At 33.1% G+C, this 19,790-nt stretch overlaps 1 protein-coding gene across 2 annotated transcripts; it reads left to right on the top strand.

The window, feature by feature from the left end:
• Positions 1-5,601: 5,601 nt before the first annotated feature.
• Positions 5,602-19,667, top strand: LOC126727476 (ribulose bisphosphate carboxylase/oxygenase activase, chloroplastic). 2 transcript variants are annotated; one of them, XM_050433152.1, is made up of 12 exons: positions 5,602-5,970; positions 6,068-6,153; positions 7,492-7,501; positions 9,720-9,782; positions 10,250-10,363; positions 11,525-11,586; positions 13,788-13,842; positions 14,028-14,253; positions 15,719-15,825; positions 16,561-16,616; positions 18,265-18,357; positions 19,345-19,667. In XM_050433152.1, exons 1-12 carry the CDS (start codon positions 5,646-5,648, stop codon positions 19,450-19,452), a joined length of 1,305 nt encoding a protein of 434 aa, XP_050289109.1. In that variant the 5' UTR covers positions 5,602-5,645; the 3' UTR covers positions 19,453-19,667. The 2 variants fall into 2 exon arrangements, with proteins under 2 accessions (XP_050289109.1, XP_050289110.1); XM_050433153.1 differs by having other exon boundaries at positions 5,605-5,970; positions 14,028-14,229.
• The last annotated feature ends 123 nt before the right edge of the window (positions 19,668-19,790 follow it).

The raw sequence follows: 19,790 nt of genomic DNA, 5'->3' as shown, positions 1-19,790 counted from the left end.
TTCAAGATCATGGTCATGGTCATAGGCTCAACCTAGTCCATCAAAACCTTAAAAAGTTAAAATTAATAATATTATTCTCTTTCATTTAAGCCCGGCCAATTTATGAAAATATTTTTTTTTATTTTAATACCTAGCCTAACCCAACCCAGCCCAACGAACAGATCCTCCACTTTTACCCAAAATGGCCCCAGCCCAACCCCATCCAAAAAAAATAAATAAATAAATAAATAAATATTGAACAAATTATGATTATATTCCCATTTTAAAATTTGATTGAAAATAATACATATTTAGTGGTGAAAAGAGTTAAAACAATTTAGTTTTTTTTTTTTTTTTTTTAAGTTTATGTTTATGTTAATTTTACATATAATAATATATTTAAAAAATTGAAAATTTTATATACCCATGAAACTTTTAGATTTTTAATTACATAAAAAAAAATAGTAAGTAATAGTTCATTAGACTACAAATAAAAGGAAAATAATTAAAATTAAAATTTGGACATGAAAAAATAAAACACATTTAATCACGTAAATGATTAGTGAAAGCTCAAATAGTGTGAAAACACTATTACTTGTTTAGACTCTCAATTTTAAATTACAGCTTAATTACTTTTAATCTACTCAACTAAGTGCAGAATAAGAGTAATCAAGGCGCAATTAACTGGGACTGCTTCCTAATGCATAAGCATACATAATCAACAATTGAATGTAAAGTACAAGGAGTAAGGAAAGAAAAATGCAAAGACAGGGCAAAATGTGCAAATGCCTTTTTCGCACAAATTATAAAACCTTCTGCCCCATTTCTCAAACTAATTAGGGAAATGCCTCTCTTTTGTAACTCAATTTTCTAAAAATCGAGTTTCAACTTAAAACTCGATTTTTGGACAATCGAGTTATAACAAACTGAAAATTAAAAAAAAAAAAAAATTGCTGGAACTCGAGCTCCATGAACTCAAGTTCCATGCAATTTTTTAAAGCCCTATAGTGGTGTTTTAAAGCCCTATAGTGGCGTTTTAAAACATGCAAGTTTTTTCCTTAAGTCTAATCACTCCATAGGGAGCCCTATAGTGGCGTTTTAACATGCAAGTTTTTTTCTTAAGTCTGATCGCTTCATTAGGGAGCCCTATAGTGGCATTTTAACATGTAAGTTTTTTTCTTAAGTCTGATTACTTTATTAGGGAACCCTATAGTGGCGTTTTTTATAGAACTTGAGCTCCATGAACTCGAGTTCCATGCAATTTTTTTGTTTTTGTTTTTTTTTTTTTTTTTTTAAGTTTTACTTATAGCGGAATTTCATGGAGGCCTATAGTGTCGTTTTTTATGGAACTCAAGTTCCATACATTTTTTTTTTTTTTTTTTAAAGTTTGATCGCCCCATACTCAATTTTCTACAAATTGAGTTTTACATTAAAACTCGATTTTGAGAAAATCGAGTTACAAAAGAGGGGCATTTTTCTAATTAGTTTGAAAAAGGGGGCAGAAGGCTATATAATTTGCGTGAAAAGGGCATTTGCCCAGATTCCCTTGCAAAGACAAGGTAACATTGAGACGTGTTATCGAAGAGGAAACCAAAAAACTCGACGAAAAACCTCTTTGCGACCCTCTAAGTCGAAATGATCCAATAGTGAATAAGCTGCAATACTAGGATGCCAAAAGACTCTTCAAGCCTAATCTACCGAAAGTACTTAAGCCCAACAAGCTCCAGCTACTAACGGACTTCTCAAAGTCTTGTCTTCACTAGTTTCCCGAATCCTGCAATATCACCCGATTGCATTCGCCAAGCTTCACTGGCTTATTTTGGCAAATTCCCAATGCTTCCCAAACTCCAAATCTCTCTCTATACTATGAATAGGTGTGTGTTGTGTTTAGGTACAAATCTCATCTCAAGGTATAACAATGAGAGCAGGAAAAGAGAAGAGACTACGAGGATTTCTCTATTGAGGATGGGTAACTCTTTCTAACAAGGTGGGTGTGTTGTAGAAACCTTTCTAGGGTTTTTTTTTTTTTTTTTTTTTTTTTTTTTTTTTTTTTTTTTTTTTTTCTGAATAGCCCTCCTTGCAATTTTGTAGGTAATGGGGGTAAATATAGTATGAGTAAAGGGTATAAGAGTCACACTTAAAATCTCAGCTGTTAGTGCATTTCTTGGCGTTGGGTTTTGTGGAGCCTAATTTTGTTTGATCCGGTTCGACGACCCGAACCGAATAATATTGCGTGGTTTTTAATGGGAGATTTACTGAGGTAGCCCAAGCCTCTGCTCCATGGACAAGCCTCTTGGGGGTCTGGGGGCAACGTCCTTGGGAAAAAGTTTTTGGCCCATTTTGTATATAGAAACCGATTTTGGTGATTAGGGTTTTTATTGTGGGTGTTGTTGCTGTGTTTTGTTAGAGAGAAAAAAATTGTAGCCGCACTTTGTACTTTTCCCTGATAATAATGAAATCTCTGCAACTCCGTGGATGTAGGCAAAATTGCCGAACCACGTAAATACTGTTTTGTGCGTGTGATTGTTTTTGTTTTTTTTGTTTGTTTTTTTTTTTTTTTTCTTTGGCGTATGTTTTTTCTATTTTCTTGTTTCTCACAGGTTGAGAATTCGGGTTAATTCCCTACACTCGGGTCATCTCGCGAGTTGGCTAAGTCGCGAGATGAGTTGTGAAACTCACTGACTCTTTAGCTTCCGGCATGTGCTCCTCATGTGATCTTCAACTGTCTTGATCAGATCTTCACCAACTTAATACTAAACTCATTACAATAAATTTTTACAAAATACAAGGAAATAAATTAATGCAATTAAAACACTTTTTTTTTTTTTTTTTCATGAAATAAAGCCAACATAGATGTTATGTGAAAAACCATAACTTAACAATTAGTAACTATCGAATTTTAATTGACGACATGTAGTATTTTGTATTAGAAGTTTCACTTGTGTGGGTTTAGAAAAGAAGTTTTATTTGTAAAAAAAATAAAAAAATAAAAAATAAAGAATGAAATTGATGATATTAAGTTAGATTACATACCATTTTGCAAAATCAACATGGTAATTTTGGATATCTCTTCATAAAACATACTAGCATGTAAGCGGCACTATGTGCAGCTACAATTCTACATACACTAAGATTTGTAGATCCGTTATCTAAAAAAAATTGTAGATCATATGTTTAGTTATAGTATTTTAATATTTTTTGGTTGTATTTTTTATTTTAAATCTCTTTCTACTACAAAATTGAACTTAAACCATGATAATTTAATGCAATTTTGTGTGAGCACTTTTTAAAAATATTTTATCATACAGTTTCAAGGAGGTGTTTTGATCCTAAGTAACCTATATGTACTTAGAATTTGGTCAATTGCAAATATGTATAATTTTTTTGGGTAATAAAACGAAACTTATCAATTGCCCACATAGTGCTTCTAGCATATTACATAGTGCATAAATGTAACATATTATCCCAAGATTAACCTTAAGGTGGTTTAGATCATAGGTATTTATACCCCAAAAAAAAAAAATAGTACAATAGGTGTATGATTGGGTTTTTTATTTTTTTTATATGGTCCATTTAATATTGGACTCTTCATTTTTTTTTTCAATGAATTAACTTGTCACAAAAATTAAAAATTTTAAATTTGACATGTACCGCAAAATTGGACCTTACTTTAAATCCAATTTAGAAACTAATTAGATTTTCTCTCAATTTTTTCTTTAAATATATAGTTGATTGGAGAAACACTAGCATTGATCCTATCATAAGCATCCAATGCCATTTTCCAATTACAAGTACTTATGACACAAGAGTGCTACAAAATGTCATTCTATATATATGTTAAAGAACTAAAAATCTGATAACAAAATTATGAATTGTTTACTAGAACTTGGAACATATATACCTATAACCTAAAACACTTGCACAAAACACATTAGACCCTCCAGATAAAGCAGGTAATAAAAGGCAAACATAAAGTAACAAGTAAAATGCGATTAAATAAACATGATGTGAAACATATGAGCAACTTGATCAAATACATGACAGTCATATGGAAATAACTACAATGATCATATACCAATACAAATGATCATCCGAATAAGCAATCAATAAAGCACAAGGCATAAAGAATATATGCATGTCCAAAACATAAACACGATGTGATGAGAACAACAAAGCATAGGTACCAATATAAGCTCAAAGCACCATAAAGATATCAAGAAAACAAACAAAACAAGGTTTTCTTATAAAATATGTCTTCTCTCCCTTGGAATGTGCATCTCCCCTATGGAATTTCTCCCCCTACGAATGTGCATGAGTCCAATAGACTCTTTAGTATACTCTTTAGTATATTCTCCCCCTTTTTGACATGAATAAACAAAGGGGTCAAGAAGAATGAGGGAAAGAAATGAAGATATGACCAAGGATAATAATGCATGAAGGTACAAGATAAATGAGAAAATGAAGCTCAAACAAAAGACAAAACAACTTAAAAACTCAATCCTTCAAAGCATGAAGTAAACATGACATGCTAAGGATGAGGAAACAAGATATAGACTAAGGCATGGCAAAGGTAGCAAAGGTGTGTGCATGAGTTGACTATGTGCGATGCATGAACAATGCATGAGAAATGTACATATGGGGCAAGGTGTGTAAAATACACAACAAATAAAATCAAACATGTTCTTAATGAGGAAACATGAAAAACCCCAAGGTTTGTTACTCATCAGAGTCCAAATGAGTGAGAAAATGCCTAAGAGACAATTCATCAAACACCTATCATGCTCACTTCTGAAAAAAAAAAGAATGAAATTTATGATATTAAGTTAGATTACATATCATTTAGCAAAATCAACATGGTAATTTTGGACATCTCTTCAATAAAACAAACTAGCATGTAACCCGCACTATGTGCAGCTACAATTCTACATACACTAAGATTTGTAGATCTGTTATCTAAAAAAAATTGTAGATCATATGTTTAGCCATAGTATTTAAATATTTTTAGGTTGTATTTTTTTTTTAAATTGCTTTCTACTACAATATTTAATATTTTAATATTTTTATTTTTTATGTTTTTGCCCCTGAACACCTTTAAGGCTAAACCGTTAGCTAGGCTCGTTAGCCCGCAATATATAAACAAAATAATTTGAGGGGTGTAGCATGATGTGGGGGTAGACATGAGAGCCATGACTCGTGAGAGATGAAGACTTCGAGACAACACACCTAACTATTAGAATACTTGAAACTGTATTAAAAAAAAAGAAAAAACAGAGAAGAGAGAATGAAGTTAAATTTTTTCCTTATAAAAATTGGGGAGCCCCTATTTTATTTATTCCAAATGAAATTGTAGCCTTGTTATACATTGATTATCAAGTGCTCAAAAATGTAACCTAAACATCGAGAACAGGTATCTATTTTAATACAAATACACACCACATAATTGCGTTAACTTAGACTTTTTAATGTGTTTCTACCTTTTAAATTCAAGTAAAAACTATTTTTGTTGGTTTGTTTTTGTTGTTTCTCAAGGTAGTTCCTCTTCAACCAAAAAGGCCGGGTCGGTCGGGTTAAAAGACCCGATCATACATAGTTACATACGTGGCGCCAATTCCAACTACTTTCCTCTCATTCATTCCTAAACGATAACAATCCATTCTTTCCCAACAATGGCTCTTTCCTCTTCCTTTCAAATTCCCCTCCATCTCTCTCCACTTTTCCCTTCTCCTCCCACCACCGCCAGAAAACCCTCTCTCCTCCGCTGCTCAAACTCCTCTTCTCCCGAAAACGACAGTCGCACCGATCCTCCTCCTCCTCTTCTTCCTCCTTCAAAGAAAGTACTCTCCGACCAGTCGTCGTGGGAAGCGAAAGACTCCGAAGGGAATGACTATCTCTACAGACTCGGCAAAGAGGCCGATAACATGAACATCGCCGTCGGTGCTAGGGCCGGCGTCATCGACGACCTCTTTGCCGGAAAATTTCTCGGCCGTGACTGTATGTGTATTCAAATTTCCACCTCCTTTGTTCTTAATTAACGCCATGTTTGGTTTCCTCACTAATTGTTTTCAATTCTTCTATTTTTCTTTGGCAGCGGATATTGTTTTTGATTATCGTCAGAAAGTGACTAGGTCGTTTGAATACCTTCAAGGCGATTACTATATTGCTCCTATCTTCTTGGTAAATTATATTTCATTTCCATTTTCATTGTCAATTTGAATTGGTGTAATTTTACTTATCAACTGCATGAGTTATTCTCGCTCTCTCTGATTATTATTTGAGAAATGCTATGCTGTTACTGGTAACACCGTAAGGTAAAAAAGTAATTTTAATGGTAGTTCAAATTAGAATCAGTATCAACTTATCATCTAAGATTCGTTGTAAAGGTGTCATTGACGTATTAATGTAATAATAATTAAAAAAAAAAAGCTAAAATATTGTTTTTCATCTTTAAACTTTAAAAAATTCATATTTTTGTCTCTAAGCAATTGAAAATGTTATACTTTTTTGCCCTTCAACTTAAAAAGATCTTTTTTAAAATCCCTAAACTACTGAAAAAGTTATTTTTTGGGTTTTTCGTCCTCTGTATTTTTTTTTAAGCTATAAAAAAATTAAAAAAAAAAAAAAAAAAAAAGCTCTTTAAATAGTTTTGGCCAAAAACGAATCTTTTTAAAGTTGAGGGATGGAAAACGGAATTCATGCAAACATTAGGGATATAAGGAACATTTTAGCATTTAAGAAAAAATTTATAGATCATGTAATGTAGGGGCACATGGTATTCTCTCCGTGCATGTTAGCTTTCTAATATATGCTGGTGATTTCTCTGAAGAATCTCACTGTTTACTTCGCAATTTTGGGAAAGTAATTGGGAAGACAATAGTGTAGTTTTGAGGGGTTGAGAGCTCTGTTGAAAATTTTTATCATTTTCAAAATTTAGTGCAATGCCTTTATGGGGGTGTTTGATTTCAACATGTCATGTAGTAGAAATCTAGTTTACTAATCAGCCAGGTGTTCATGATGTCTCCCATAATTTTTTTATTTTTATTGTTAAGTTACACACAGTGTCACCCATTTAAGCTAGAGCTCATTGGCATCTCTCTTATTAACTTTGATGGAATGAGAGCTTTTTGATTCTCTTTGTTCAGTTTTCTATTCTATTTGTTGAGTCTACATAATATGCTATCATAAGTTAGTCAAGTTCATCAAATACTCTGCATAATTTGTAAAAAAAAAAAATGTGTATCTGCTTTGCATGTTTAGTACCCCTCGGTAAGTTATCTACCAAACATTTTTTATTGTTAGTCTATGTTGTACGTCTTTTAATTTCTGAATTTATTGTCAATTGTTGCTTTGGGGATTGGATATGTTAATTTTGTTACTTATTTTTTTGAGGCTACTGCTTTTTTCTTTAACGTGGCTTTTCTTTTTCTCAAGATATTTTGATTTGATTCCCTGTATCTTACCAATTATGACATACATTATGTTTTTAAGTTTTTTCATTTGCTTTTCTTTTGACAGGATAAAGTTGGTAAGTTCTGTCTTCTGTGAAACTGGGCAAAGCTAAAAAAATTGTGATGAATAATGTTAAAGCTGTAAGGAAATTTGGTAAAAACGACTAAACTCTAGTCAGTTCCCAAGCTAGATGCATTTTCTATGTTTGTTAACAGTCATGTCACTGTCTATTTAATATATATATATATATATATATATATAGATAGATAGATAGATAGATATAAATAAATTTTCTGTATAATAAATTGGGGAGGGTGTTGAAAGTGAAATTTCCTATTTGATGTTTTGCATTGTTCTTCCTTTTGTAGTCAAGATATATACCTAATGGTTTATGTGACACGTTATGTCTATACATGAATTTCATCTATAAGTGCTTTGTGAAATACTCCATCCACTGCATTGGTAATTAATATATGGAAAATATTTTATGTTAACCATTCATTCAGATATAGTCAATGTTTGTGTTTGCTCCCATCCGAATCAAAATTTCCTTACTATTTATTTTAAGTTTTTATTTTTTTTGATGCAGCATTTCTATTCCTTGTTCAATGGTGTGATTGTCTTTCTTTTCCTTTATAAATCTAAATGGTTAAATGGATGTTTCCATTTAAATGCCATATCTTTTTCAACCAACTCTATAAAGGCCATGAATTGCCTTAAGTTTAGGGTATCTACAAACAAACTCTGTTTTTTGGGGTTCTGTTTATGGTAAAAAGTTATTGACTAATGGTATTTCCTACATTGCCAAAAGTTATTCGTCCTTCACATTAGCAATTAGTATATCAACCAAGTTGATTTTAGTTCTTTAACCTACTTTAGCACGTCAAGCATAATAAAATGGAATGGCATGGATCAACTCCATTCATGATTAGCAATCTGCAATGTCCTAGACAGTCCACGCTAACTAAGGTTTTTGTTAACAAAATCTTCTATAGGTAAAGAAATATTTTTGATCAAATGGGCTAACTAGAGCTTTGGTACCATGCAAAATTGATGTAGTCTCTTGTATTTCTCATTCACAGATGTCTACAAAGTTGACACATGTATGTTTTGGTGTTCTTGATTTTAAGAGGTAGTGTTAAATGGATACAGTCTGGAATTACTTTTATGATGGAATGGCCGACAGTTTGGTGAATGTACATAATTGGTACAATTGTACTTATCTTTGCCATTTTCTGTAACTTGTATTTTAAACTCTTGAGGACATGACACTCAATGTTGACCCATGTATGACACTCATTTTGGGACTTATTAACTTTCATTTTCATATACTTTAAACATGTTTAATGTCCTAAATAAAATTCCATTGTAAGATTTGTGAAGGAGACATTGTAATGTTAGATTTGCGAGACCTTCACAAGATTGGGAGTTAGATGCAATTGACACCTTTTTTTGGATTCATTGCACTTTAAACTTCTAGCAAGTGAATTATGAAGATACAATGTGTTGGAGGCTATCTAAGAAACGTGGTTTTGAGCTTTCTTCATTTTATGAGACTCTTGAAGCCCTTTAGTGGTTGAATTCCATAAAGGAATATTTGGTATGCAGTGTAAAGTAGCCTTTTTGGATGGGGAGCTGCTTTGGGAAAGATTCTGACTGTCAATATTTTGAGAATAAAAGAGGGAAGAGTCTACATAATGTCATGGCTAGAGAGTTTTAATTATTAACTTTGTCTTTATTTGGGATGCATTGGGTGATGGTTGGACTCTGATTGAAGTGATTGCAAATTGGAAAGGGAGATCTCATGAGATTTGGGCCTACTTCTTTCTGTATTATGTGGACTACTTGGAGGGAGAGCAATGACTGTATTTGGTCAAGAGACCTGCTGTTTTATATAGTGTTTTTTGGTTTAAATTCTTAGTTAATAGTTTTTAAAATAATGAAACCAATAGAGACAAGCATGGATGTTATATATTATGAGCTCACAAAGATATTAATATCTAGATGCACCCTTATGCCTAGATTTTTGTTAGTAGTTTTGACACCCTTGTGTTTATCCCAAATTATCAACTCTAACATTGAGTTCTCAAGTCCAAGATGTTAACTTTTGGGCCTTTTCATTTACATTTGGTGCTAACCTGTCAAGTGTATGTGTCTAATTATTGTGTTTTTATGGTAGGATTACAAACTTGTTTTATTTTTATAGTCTCTTCTGCTTATGCAGCTTATCAAATCATTTTATTTAGATACGTTGAGACTTATGTTCTTTTCTATATGTTTTGCTGTTGATGCAGTAACACATATTGTCAAGAACTACATTTCTCATCTTCTCGATATCAAGATTCCTTTGATCCTTGGTAAGTACATCGATTTTTTCACTAGTTTGTGAAAGTTTCCATTAAGAAGAAAAAAAAGTTTGGTAAATAATTATTTTATAAAATTCATTTATGGGTGCTTCCTATTGCAAGTGCTCTTCTTTATCATTTTTCTCTTTCTTAAAATGTAAAGACCAATAATGTTTTACTGGCAAGCTCATTCATACTTCTGTTAATTACTTTTTGGCCATTTGTTATGCTGTCTAACTTTTGCATGCCTTTTTTTTAGACAATTTTTGCATGCCTCTTATACCATTATAGTCAAGAAACCTTTCAATGTTTGGAGTTTTAGTATGATAAGAGGAGTTCTATTTTACACCATATGTTTGTGATATTAATTTGAGATTGCTTAGCATGTTAAAGGAAGGGGGGGGGGGGGGGGGTGGAATTATGCTCTTACACTTGCATGGTTTTTATGGAACATCTTTTTTTTTGGAAATATGGTACAGGTATTTGGGGTGGAAAAGGGCAAGGGAAATCATTTCAGACTGAACTTGTATTCCAAGCCATGGGAATTGAGCCTGTAATTATGTCTGCTGGAGAGCTGGAATCTGAAAGAGCTGGTATGATGAGTTTCTTACACTTGTTTTTTCATGTCACTACCTTAGATGTAGCTCAAGTGGCCAAGGGTTACGCTAAGGTTGTGTTGGGGAGTTTCTGAGTTTGAGTTTTAACAAACGCTTATAAGCATATATGTGTAGATAAATGGGATAAACTTTGCTCAGTGGAAGAATGCAATAAAGGCAGCTTCTGAGATAAACTTTTTAGTGATTAATGCAATAAAGGAAGCATTCAGAGATTTTTTGAATATACATGTTTTAGGGAATTATTTGAACAGTGCCATAATATCTACTTCCACCACCCTCCTACAATGTTGGAAGAATGTCATTGAGCTATACTTTAGATATTATTTATTGTTGAAAGATATCACTCATTTTGTCCACCAATTCATAAAAACTGAATTTTGTAGTTCTTGGCTTTATTATCTGTAGATCTATTTAATTTGGATGGGATAAATATAGTCTTCCATAATATATATAATAAAAAAAAAAAATCCATTGACTCATAAATTTTATATTATTTATCATTCTAAGATATCATTCATTTGGTCCACACATCCATATATAAGTACTTTTTTGATAATTTATATAAACTGTACTTTTAATTCTTGGATTTGTGATCTGTTGATCTATTTGATTTGATTGGATCCATAAATAGTCTTCCCATATATAACAATGGGTGGTATCATATCAATCATGATAAGGTGATGCATTGTCATTCTTTATCTCATATGAATATAGATACATATATGTATATGTATTATTTGTTGCTGGCCTTCTTTTGAAGCTAAAAGAAGAGGAAGTAAAGAAAACAAAAAGAAAAAGTGAAATGTATTTGTCACATGTAAAGTCATTATGCTTTTGTTATTGGTGTTTCCTTCAAAAATTAACTAGGCAGTTTTTTAGCTGTGGATTAGTTTTAAGGTTCGAAAATGATTTCATATGTATTTCCTTTTACTTAAATGAATGGTTCTATATTTTGATAGTTTTGAACAATAAATGGTGTTTATACATTTCTCTTGCAAATTCCTACAATTTGTCCTCTAGGTAACAAATATTGAGCTGTTGTATTCTGTGAGAGAGAATATTTTAACTTTTTGTTTATTTATTTATTTAATGTCAATCATAAATTAACTCTGTTTGAAATTTATTTTCAATTAACAGGAGAACCGGGAAGACTGATTCGCGAACGCTATAGAGCAGCTTCTCAAGTGGTCCAGAACCAAGTTAGAAGCTTTGCCACTTTCACTGTTGATATATGTATGTCTAGGGCTATGAAGCTGAATAGTGTTGTTTGATGTGATCTATTGTTCAATACTTGCCTTTCTTGTTTTCTTGTTGTGATGTCCAAATGCATTTACCTCCTTTATTTGTTTAGAGCATAATGGTCCGGGATAAGATCCCTTCCAATTCCTCCAATTTTTATTTAAATCTAAGACATGTGGCATTCAAAAATCAAATAATACCATGTGTCACACATTAGGCTAAAAATAGGAGGGGATTGGAGGATTCTATTGGAGGCAATCCTTTCCATATTGGGCCTTGCTACTGAGTGTTAATTCAGATTATTAAGAAAAATAGTGGGAAAAAATGGAGAAAAGTATCAAGGGAGACATGAAAGTGTTAGATGTAACTAGGGGAAACCCATCTTGAGACTGAAAAAAGCTAGCATGCCTTACTTTCCTTCTCTAGTTCCTGTTGAATTCCAATCTTTATGATGCATTTGTTTGGAATATTAAAAAATAGGACTAGAAAAATCCGGTAATTCACACTTATCATTATCCATTAATAACATCATTATAAAATAAACATTTTATAGCTATAATTATTAGACTATGGTTTCTCAAAAAAGAAAAGAAAAAAGACTAGACTATGATTCATCATAATGACAATTTCTTATAGTTAAATTGAAGGAAAATAAGTTTGGATTAATTAGATTGAATAAATTTTTAACTTACGGGGATGTTTGGCTGCTAGGAGTTTACATGGTTTCTTTCGGGCTTTGTTAGGTAAATGGCGTCAGTGGATTGCCATGGAGAGGGGTAGTTTAGGAAGAAGGGTGGTAAGTCTGAAGTACAGAAAAAAAGTAAGGGAGGTGGACTCCTAGACGATGGGCTAAAGGAATAGGAACAAGTGGGAGTTTCCAATGACTTTTTAAGGCTGGAGATGGGGCTAAACTGCTGCCTTTTTTGGGAGGGTGGGGGCGGGGGGGAGGTGTGTATGTATGGTATGGTGAGGTGAGATGCAATAGTTCCCTTGATTTAGATCCTATTTCTTCTTGTAAGAGAACAACTGTGGCTTTTGCATGGGATTGTTTGCTGCAACTTTAGACTTGCTTGGCTGGTGCGCTAGGGGGTTGAATCAATTAACACTCTTTTTTCTTTTACATGCTGTACAAGGGTATGGTGTTGAGACGGTGTAACACATAGGAACCAAGTAGGACTCTTATGTTTAAGGTCAAAACATATTATTAAGGAAAAATCATTAGAGATGTCTGAGAAACCCTAGTAAAGTTTCTTTCTTTGTGTAGACTGCAGCTTTGAGTTGTATTCTGAATATTGAGAATTGGTGAAGTGTAAAGTGTTTATTATAGGATGGTCCTACTTGTCCAAAGGGATGAAGAGACTGTGGATCATTTACTTTTACGTTGTTCCATTATTAGTGCTCTTTAATTGTTGGATCATTTACATCATGTACTTTAGTCTAGTTGTCCTCTGCCTGAGGTATGAAATTTAAAGTTGGGAGGAGTTTGTTTGTTACATAGTGTTCATTTTTGCTTTATGTGGAGTATTTTGGTATGAAAAAATACATGGGCATTTCAGGGCATGAGGAATCCTTGGGAAAGACAAAAATTAGATTTCTAAGAGCTTTATTTTCTTAAGTTTAGCTGCATCCTTGGCTAGCTGCTTTGGTTCTTTTAAGGATTTTATTATGCTCTAAACAATTGAACTGAATTGTATTTTCCTTTTTTCCTCCCTTTTTCTTGAAAGGGTGTTTGCCCTTGGAATGCTCCCTCTGCATTTTGGTTGTCCCTTTTGCACATTTTAATCCTCTAACTTTATTTTTGATTGGTAATTTATACACACTCCGCATGGCTTACAAGGGGTGGAGGTCCCATTTGAGCTAAAGTTTATTGAAATTTAAAACTTTTAATTCTACTACTTTTCTAAAAAATAAATTTAATTTCATAATCAAATTATATGGGTTTTTGCTGTCCTAGTCAAAAATATGTTCCCAGCATATATAGATTTCCTCTTTTGTTGTGTTCCATTAATTTGCTTATACAATCTAATGCGTTCAATGCCTAGATGCAGTCGTGATCCACTTCTCTATTCATGTCGATACACAGATGGATGTTTTAAATGCTTTGTCCTGGTCTTCTAAAAGTTATCGTTGTAGTTTAGTTTCATTTTTCTGACTACTGCAGGGCAAGATGAGCTGCTTGATGATCAACGATATTGATGCTGGCCTCGGTAGATTTGGTGGGCTACTGTTTGATTGGACTAGAAAATCATAATTGAAATATTTGGGGAAAAAAGGGAAATCATATATTAGTCTTTGAATATTCCAACTCCCAATTTTCCTTTACATTTTTTATCAGTTCTTGTATTGGATCTTTGAAAAACTTATATCACTATAGTGAAAGTATGTTTCTGTTCTTATCTAGGAAACACTCAAATGACAGTCAACAATCAAATTGTTGTTGGAACTCTAATGAATCTAGCAGATAATCCTACAAGAGTGAGTATTGGACAAGATTGGCGGGAATCAGATTTCACAAATAGAATTCCCATCATTTTCACAGGGAATGATTTTTCAACTATATATGCACCCTTGATTCGTGATGGAAGGATGGAAAAGTTCTACTGGTATTGTGATTATTTTTTGAAGCGGTACTATGTTTTTTAATTTACTAGTTTGTTTTAAAATAAATTATATTAGCTACCTACGATTGGAAGGACATTTATTGATGACTAGCATGTTAAAACATGAAGCAAATCAACTTGGAAAATGTCCAGATTTTATTTATTTATTATTTATTATTTTTTTTTTTTGGGGGGTGGGGGGTGTGGGGGATCATTTTTTAAACAAGCTTAAAACTAAGGCTTGAGCTTGGCTTGTTTATAAATAAATATACATGAACAAGCTTTTTATCTGGTAAAAACCCGAACGTATCAACAAATTCCTCAATTTCTCCTATGTAAGTTCTTGTAGTGGTAATGCATGCTTCGGGCAAATGGGTTTTGGTTTAAAGGGGAGATGGCAACTTCTTTCAGTTTTAGCCGGTTCGTGGGTCTTGTTCATGGCAGCGATTGGTTTGATTGGGTGGAAGCTTGGGAATTTTGATGGTGGTGTTGTGAGGTGGATTGGTGGCTGTTTTGGATTTTTACAGCTTTTTATAGGGCTGTGTATGGATCAATGTGCGTCTGTGTGTGTGTGGGGGTAGGTGTTTGATTCAGTTTAATTTTTCTGTCATTGTTGATATGCTGGTAGTGTTGTGAGGCGTAGATGGTTTTGACCTTTGGTATGATGCGTCTAGTATTCAAATTTGAGGTATTGAAGTGTGTTTGAAGAATTGAAGGTGAACTGTGTTGGTGTGGCTTTCAGTATTGTGGGGAAATAGAGCAGTGATATTTGGTGGTGAGATAATGGTGGATAAATCTTGGAATGGGGCCGAGGGTGAAATGTGAACATTTTCTTTTTTGTTTTTATTTATTTATTTATAATTACTATATAATTTGAACTTACGGCGTCCACTCCATGATGATTATTTTTTATCATTAGGCCAAGACGTCAATTAGTTTTTGGGGTAAGCACGATTCAAACCTAAGTTCCTTATGCAAGGACATGAGACTTTACTAGTTGAGCCAATTGAAGCCCACATGTCATAACATTTTTTGACAAGAGGACTAATTTGAAAATTTTCTTAATTCTAAGGATTTTAAATTTCAAATTAGAACATCAGAGGATCAATTTGATTTTGACTTAAAATTAGGGGGGCATTTTTGCATTTCCAAACCCCCTCCCCTGTTTTCTTTTGAAAAAGAGAAAGAAAACCTTGCTGCCTCAGAATATCATGTAACTGTAATCCAATTTGACATTCAATCTTTTCCAGCCTCTATTTTTATCCCTTCGTTTACCTACTTTTGGTGACTGCAAATTACCAAGAAAGTGACCAAAATGCCCTCTTTGCTGTTGTCATACTTAAGTGATGTTATAAATTACTGTGTTCAGTTTATTTTTAATCAAATTTTATTGACTACTGGCAATGTAGTTGTAAATTTAGAACTTTGTTTATCATGGAAGTAATGGAACTATGTTACCTAACCCTTCTCTGACATATTTTTTGTGAAACAGGCAGCCTAACCGTGAAGATATTGTGAACATTGTTCACCGGATGTACGAGAAAGATGGAATTCCTACGGATGATGTTGTAAGAATTGTGGACGAATTTCCTAATCAAGGTAATTAGTCTGTTTTTCATGTCCTTTCTGGATAGTTTACTTCTGTGGATATTTTATAATGCCGGAAGTCACGGGAATTTTGAAGGTAATCCTGTAACAATTACTTCGAATGCTATTATGGTATCTTGCCAATATAGGCAATATGCTTGCATAGTTTCTTTACATTATGGTGAATATCATATTATCATTTTCACCATTACTGTGATTCTTCACATCAAACGTTAAGTTGTGGGTTCTTGTGAAATTTGAATATTTTATTCTTTTTCATTTTACCATTTTATCTACTTTTAAGGTTTCTTTGTGGTAGTTTTGATGGTTATTGTCACATGATTGTATGTTCTATCACATTGTTTTGTTATGATAGTTATATGAAGAGAAAAAGTTAGCTAAGGATATCTAACGGTGTTATGTTTCCTTATGTAATTAAATGTGCACTTAATCAAATCAACATAAGGCCTAAGCAATTTCTTCCCTCAAGTATTTGGATCACTCCTTTATATATATCTATATGCTGCTGCTGTTGTGTTTAGGCTATTTTACACTTCTTGAACTTTAGCATTTGTACGCATATTTGAGGCCCTTTCGTTGTTCTCATCATTGATAAAAAGTTAAAAATTTAAATTTGTACATATGTCTTGTAGGTTCCTTGCTTGCTGAACAGGAGTAAAAATGTATGATTTCATTATTTTTATTGTAGTGATATTAATTTATGTATTTGCTTTGGTGATTGGGCAGCTTTGGACTTTTATGGAGCTCTTAGGTCTCGAACATATGATAGGTCAATCTCTAAGGTATGTTACATCCCGATTGAAATTGTGAGGGACTTTCTTGACCCATTTTGATTTTTTTTTATCTCTCTCTTTTTGTGTGTGTGCGCTTGTTGTTTTATATGACTTCTTGCACAAAGATTGTAAAATTCTATAGCCTTTTGACCTATTGAATTCAGTTGAATTTCTGTGAAAAGGGAACTATTTTCTATTTGGAATGTACTTAGACACTACTTTACTATGTATTTACAAATGTTTTATTGTTGACATATAATTTATGAGAATTAAAAAAACAAATAAAATAAAATGAGAGACTTTATGAAGAGAAGGAGTTTGAGAGGTGCGCTCCATGTTAATTTCATTTTGGTCAGACACCTGGCAAGTAGGTATGATTGCCTACAGTTATCAATATATAGGTTTCAGTCACTAGTAGTAATGTTTGTCTTTTGCTTGATGTCACCAAACTCTCACTTGAAGAAAGTCCTGTAGTGTTTGGTATATTTTCAACAGGATCAGTTTAATTTGCTTCTATTTAGGCCACCGCCTTTAAATTGTTACTGCTTCTAAAACATTAATTTTTTTTTTTTTTTTTATAATTATAATTTTTATAGGATCCCAGAAAATGGGCTGGATAAGGATCATATTCTGTCATATTAACATCTTTTATCAAACTCAAACCTCTTCAACTATATAATGAGCCTATTTGGAAATATTCTATTCACTATTTTGTCCGTTTTTCTCCTACATGTGAATGACATTGTTCTGACAGACTGATCAGGAGGAAATACTTTTATCTTATAAAGTCATATTGGTTGGGATTTTCAATTGAAGGGTCTTGATTTATCAAAATATATTGTAGATATTAAGTTGGTAAAGTCAGTTCAGAATTAGTGCTTTTCAATTTTCATGTAGGTATATTAATGCTTCTGAAGCTAGCATGATAACCTAGGTCTATCGGGTTGATATACTCAATTATGACTTAAACAGATGTGATTGGAAATTTGAGCCAGTTGTTAGCTAAATCTGGAAGTGACATGCCATGACACATTAATTTGTTCATCAGTGACGATGTGCTCACAGAAGAATATACAGATACATGTAGAAAGACACTCATTTTAGTTCTTATCTTTTAAATAAACTTCTTTTTGGGATTACCTACTCTACATGCTCTGTTGGATCTTAAAGTTTGACTTGCCCTCCCGAATGAAATGAAACTCATGTTGGATAATTATGGGTCATGATTTATGGTTTTAATGATCAACTATTACTTTTCACTATTCACCATTGACTAGAACGCCTTTAGAAATAAAGGAAAGGGAGGGGGAAAGTCGGTTTTTTGGGGGGGGGGGGGGGGGTGAGGGATTTAAGGGAGGTGTTATTCTGTATTACCTGGATATACAACACCCCATTCACATAGGGTTGCATCCCTCACTTTTGGGGTCCACCCCTATGTAAGTGGGGTGTTGTATATCCCTGTGAAACTCTCAACCAGGTAAGAATTTGATGTTTCCTGCTATCATGTGAGAACTTTGCCATCATATAATGTAGTCCATTTTTAATGGTTTAAATATGAATTTCCCAGAAATGCTTTCTTTTATTTATTTGTTTATTTTGTGAAAGTTGGTGTTAACAAGTTATGCCCATTTTTTATTTTATTTTCTTTACATTTTAGTGGATTGATGAAATTGGAGGCGTTCAAAAACTTGGGGACAAACTTCTCAGAAGAAAAAAGAATGAAAAACTTCCTGTATTCACTCCACCAAAGGTAAGCAATCAATCACAACCGTATTACTCGCTTTTGAAATCAGCCTTTTTTTTAATAAAAATTTTGCAATCCTTTTATTATCGAAAAAGTTGTAGCTGATCAGTTTATTATTGGTATGGATTATTGAGCTATGAGTTCATTCTGTTCTGACAAACTGAAGATTAAAAGACAGCATACATACGCTAGAGCCCTATAAATGGATCTGAGAAAAAAAAATTTATATAGAGGAGTGAAGCCTTATGCTTGGAGGGTTCTGGAGGATTTGTAAACCAGAGAGACATGCCATATGCATGTGATGCTGCTATGATGCAGTTACACAGATTGGAAACATAATATTAACAGTTGCATGTAGGAAAGGAAAAGGGGCCACCTTTATGCCTCTTGGTATAGTTGTTTTGGTTGATACTAGGATGATGTCAGAAAAGGGTTTTGATGATAGAATGGAACTTATATCTCTTGTCTTCTTAGGTACATGCAACCATAATAGTAGTTGTCACAATCATGTTACTGTAGGTCCCAATATGTTTAGATATTGCAAATGCTACCTCTTGTCCTACCTGCGTTACAAGTGAAATTGTACTGTGTAAGAAATAAGACTTATGGATGTCTCGTGAATGAATTAAAAACACTGGGAATGATTGTTTCAATTGGTTTAATGATTTTTTTGTTGAAATGCCACTGAGCTTTCATCTTCAGGATATTATCAGTGGTAAATGATGATATCATAAAGTTATATAAAACTTCTTCAAAAAGTTCTGGTAACCAGAGCCACATGACTGTTTTACTGATTTCTTCCCTTTAAAGTATCTCTTCCTTTTTTTCTTTTTTTTCTCTCCCCACTTTGTATTGCTATTTATGTAATTATTATTATTATTAGCAATGTTATAATTCGTAATTGTTACCTTTTGCTTCAAATGTCAATTGATTTTATCTAAAATTTGTGATAAGTTGGGTTACATTGAGTTGCTTTTGCATGTGGTTGTACAGCAAACGGTGGAGGCCTTACTCGAATCAGGGTATTCTCTTCTCAAAGAACAGCAGCTGATAATGGAGACAAGACTCTCAAAGGAATACATGAAGAACATGGATGACTAGAAAGTAGACTTTGTTGAATGTCTTCTGTTGTACTACTACTTGGTGGATCCAATATTATTGGCTTTCTGTGTTTGCATAAATGGAACTGTTAATAAAATTCATTATGTCGTCATCTCTATTATCGACCATCAGTACAGATTTATTGGTTTGTACAAATGCAAGACCACATCTTCAGCCCCATCAGTAATCAAATTGAATGTTGAATTTTACCACAATCCAGTGCAGGCCATGTTACATTCAATTATGACGCAACACCTAGTTATAGCTTTTCTGAACCATATTGGCAGATTTGAACCACTCATTGCATTCCAAATAAACTGGCAATATCCTCCTTAAAG

Source organism: Quercus robur, chromosome 5 (assembly GCF_932294415.1).
Source record: "Quercus robur chromosome 5, dhQueRobu3.1, whole genome shotgun sequence".
Taxonomy (NCBI): Eukaryota; Viridiplantae; Streptophyta; class Magnoliopsida; order Fagales; family Fagaceae; genus Quercus; species Quercus robur.
Note: the sequence above shows the minus strand (reverse complement) of the source record. Positions and strands in the feature narration are given on the sequence as shown.